Source organism: Dendrobium catenatum, unplaced genomic scaffold (genome assembly GCF_001605985.2).
Source record: "Dendrobium catenatum unplaced genomic scaffold, ASM160598v2 fragScaff_scaffold_1297, whole genome shotgun sequence".
Taxonomy (NCBI): Eukaryota; Viridiplantae; Streptophyta; class Magnoliopsida; order Asparagales; family Orchidaceae; genus Dendrobium; species Dendrobium catenatum.
The window spans coordinates 551,105-554,940 of record NW_021319759.1 but is presented as its reverse complement, the minus strand read 5'-3'; the positions used below and the strand labels follow the sequence as shown (position 1 = coordinate 554,940).

Genomic DNA, 3,836 nt, shown 5'->3' with positions numbered 1-3,836 from the left:
CAGTCTTACTTGTCAGGAATTCGACGAGTGAGAAGTTAAGTCAGGCTGGGATAAATTATGAGAAAACAACGGATGCGTCTGCTTCAGACCATGGAAGTAATCATAGATTGATTGTTAGGCTTCCTAATCCTGGTCGCAGCCCTGCAAGAAGCACCAGCGGAGGCTCCTTGGAAGACCCTTCAGCTGGTAGCAGAGCATCATCTCCTGGTGTCCCAGATAAACCTGAGCGTGGAGATCGGAAGGTGAATGGAAGGGATGATGTTGTTAGAACTTATACTCCTGCAGATTTCAATGGAGAATCATGGCAAAGCAATGATGTTAAGGAGGGATTAGTCGCATGTGATGAGGGTGATAGATCACCTGCTATTATACCTAATGAAGAAGTAAGAACGGCTGATGAAACTCTGAGGGCTATAGAAATTTCTAGAACTGCCTGTTCATCATCAGGTAATGATAAGGGTGTCAATGTTAGTGAACCCAAGATGAGGAATTCTTTTAGCTCCATGAATGCGTTGATTGAAAGTTGTGCTAAATATTCTGAGGCTACTACACCTTTATCAGGAGGAGATGATATAGGCATGAATTTACTTGCGAGTGTGGCTGCAGGAGAAATTTCCAAATCTGATATAGTTTCACCCCCTCCATCTCCAGGAGGTTCTCCTGCAACTGAGGGCCCTTGCAGTGGCATAAATGAGGCTAAGTCTAGGTTTTCTGCTGGCGATTCTGGGTTTCGAAATCTTGGCCCTTACGATGAAAATACTGATTTCAACTCTGAGAAGCATGGAAAGAATAATATTCCCTTGTTTCCTAAGGATGAGATACAAGAGGTGGGTGTGAACTTCCCATGTGATAACATTGGTGCCACCCCTGTGTTAGAAGACAGAACTCAACAAAATGGGCTTCTTCCTGGTACGATTATTTGTAAAAAAACTGTGGAACATTGTTTTGTCATTGGATTAATGTCAAGAATTATTGTCGTATGTTTTTAATCTTACAGATATAAAAGAAAAGCGGGAGGAGGATGAACATCAGAACCAGGATGATCGGAGGATTGGTGGGCAGGTTGCAGATGTTCTTACAGATTGCAATTCTGAGGTAAGGAGCCCAACAGATCAAATCAAAACCAGCTGCTCTGTTCATGAAACGATTGTAGAAGGAAGCAAGTTCACATCTGATTCTATTCGCAAATCTTTGCCTCACGGGATTGACTCTGAGGGTTCTGCATCTTGTAAAAATATTGATAAATTAGTGATTGGGGATTCATCAACAGCTCATCCTTTTGAGGAGAGTGTTCAGGTTACTGCCACATTAACCGGACAAAAACCACTTTCTGTTAATGAAACCGAAACAGTGGTGGAAAGAAAGGGGGTTGATGGACCTGCTTCCTCTCTTATTGATAAGCTTCCATGCCCAGAAAATGCTGATTCAACAAAAAGTAAGATGATTGATAGCTCAGATGGTCGATGCCAAGACCAGACTGAAAGGAATGGATCAACCATCCCTGCCACAAGCAACAAAGCATATCTTGCATCAGTTTCCAGCACTCATGGCAAGCCCAATGGTGCAGAGACCGTAGGTTCGGGTGATCGTGATCAAATGCCCACTGTACATAGGGAAGCTGAGGCATCTGCTAAAATATCTGCCGCTGATGGAGAAAGAAAGGAGGAAGTTTCAGCTGACATTTTGTCATTTGCTACCACTGCCGAGCAAGATGCCGGGGCTAAGCTTGACTTTGACTTAAATGAAGGTATACTTGGAGATGATGTGAATCAGGTTGAGCCAATTTCAGCAGCTGCACCTGTTTACTCGCCTGCAATAAGAATCTCAAGTTTCTCATCTCTTTCATCTTCTTCGCCCATTCTAAACGGATCGCCAGCTCCCATAACTGTTGCTGCTCCAGCGAAAGGATCTTTTATGCCTCCTGAAAATTTGTTGAAGAGTAAGGGTGAACTGGGATGGAAAGGCTCTGCTGCTACTAGTGCATTTCGCCCTGCAGAGCCTAGAAAGGTTTTGGAGATGCCGCTCAATACTTCTGATGTGCAGTCATCGGACTCTACCACGACAAAGCAGGGACGTCCTCCATTGGAAATTGATCTCAACGTTCCTGATGACAGATCTTTGGAAGATGTAGCTTCTCAGAGCTCTGCTCAGACAACAGGTTCTGAGTCAGGTGTGATTAGTAACCGTGATTTACCTGCAAAAGCTGGTGGAGGACTTGATCTTGATTTGAACAGAGTTGATGAAGGTGCAGAAAATGGTCAGTTCTTGGCCAGCACCAACCATCGATTGGAAGTACCACTGTTGCCCACAAAGCCAGCGGCAAATGGATTCCCTAATGGTGAGGTCTATATGTTAAGGGACTTTGATCTTAACAATGGACCTGGCATTGATGATGTCGTTACAGAGCCACTTCCAAGAAGCCAAAATATGAAGAACAGTAATAATATACCATTTGTTCCTCCTATTGTTGGTCTCAGAATGAATAATGCTGAACTGGGAACTGGCTGGTTTCCAGCTGGTAACTCCTACCCGGCGGTTACTATTCCATCATTCTTGTCTGATAGAGAGCAAACTTACCCAATGGTTGCAGCTGCAGGGGCCCAGAGGATTTTGGGGACCGTAACCAATGCCGGTTCGTTCGGAAGTGATATATATCGAGGACCAGTACTTCCATCTTCGCCAGCCATGGCTTTTTCGCCAGCTGCAACTGCATTTTCTTATGCTGGTTTTCCCTTTGGCTCCAGTTTTCCTTTGGTATCTACATCTTTCTCTGCTGGATCAACAAACTATGTTGATTCTTCATCTGGGGGACCATACTTCCCTCCCATCCCTTCTCCGCTTGTTGGAGCTGCAGGTGCTGTTTCATCCCCTTATGCCAGACCCTACATGGTAAGTCTACCAGAAGGCAGTGCAGGTGGTGGATCTGATGGTAGTAGGAAATGGGGGCGGCAATGTCTAGATCTCAATGCAGGTCCGGGAACTGCAGATGAAGTAAAAGACGACAGAGTGTCCTCAACAAGACAGCTTCATGCTGCCAGCTCGCAGAGCTTCATGGACGAGCAAGCAAGGCTATATCAAGTTGCAGGTGCTGTGTTAAAAAGGAAGGAACCAGATGGCGGTTGGGAACCGGAAAGATTCACTTTCAAGCAGCAGCCTTCATGGCAGTAATACCAGCGATGATATTCGTCGGTGATGGACGTGTGTGGTGAGCTACCAGCTAGATTTTCTGTTCTCTCTCTCTTTTTGTTTTTTTTGGTTCTTCCCATCACTCAAAATATGATAGTGTTAATGATATGTATTTTAATTCTAATGCATCTGGATAAGTAATACCTTGAATTGCAGGCTCGGGAGTTTGCGGATTGAATCAAAATTTTCTTTCTCACTAAGTTACACACACACTAGATCATATATGTCATGGAGTTTGCCTCAATGCCGTTATTGGGCTCATCCAGATGGAATCCTCGATGTAATTCTTGTAAATGTTGAGATACCATGCTATGCTAGAAACCAATTTTTCATGGATATGGTAATTTTTCTTTGTTTCCATGCAACCAAGCAAAAAACTCCAGCCGTGGTGAAGCTAGAGGATGAGCTTCTACGACTGCCATAGAGAAGGTAACCGAATTAATTCGTTGATTTCTCTTGGCCTCTTGCCAACTGTGACTGTATTCCGAAGGTATTCTTAACTGTACCTGGAGATTAGGTGTTCTTTGTAGATATGTGACTTTAACATGCTTGTTTGAGTTTCTTTCCTCCAGAAACTTTTAACTTGCCAACAATGGCAAATGCTGTTTTGGTACATTTGCTTTCCATCTGGAACATCCTCAATGGCACAA

General features: G+C 44.0%; 1 protein-coding gene across 1 annotated transcript in view; it reads left to right on the top strand.

The window, feature by feature from the left end:
• Positions 1-3,386, top strand: part of LOC110108906 — a 6,061-nt gene extending 2,675 nt beyond the window's left edge. Inside the window, exons 2-3 of the mRNA XM_020839762.2 lie at positions 4-909; positions 998-3,386. Of these exons, the coding sequence (XP_020695421.1) occupies positions 4-909; positions 998-3,168 (3,077 nt within the window). The 3' untranslated portion in view covers positions 3,169-3,386. The remainder of the gene's footprint in view (positions 1-3; positions 910-997) is intronic.
• Positions 3,387-3,836: the final 450 nt, after the last annotated feature.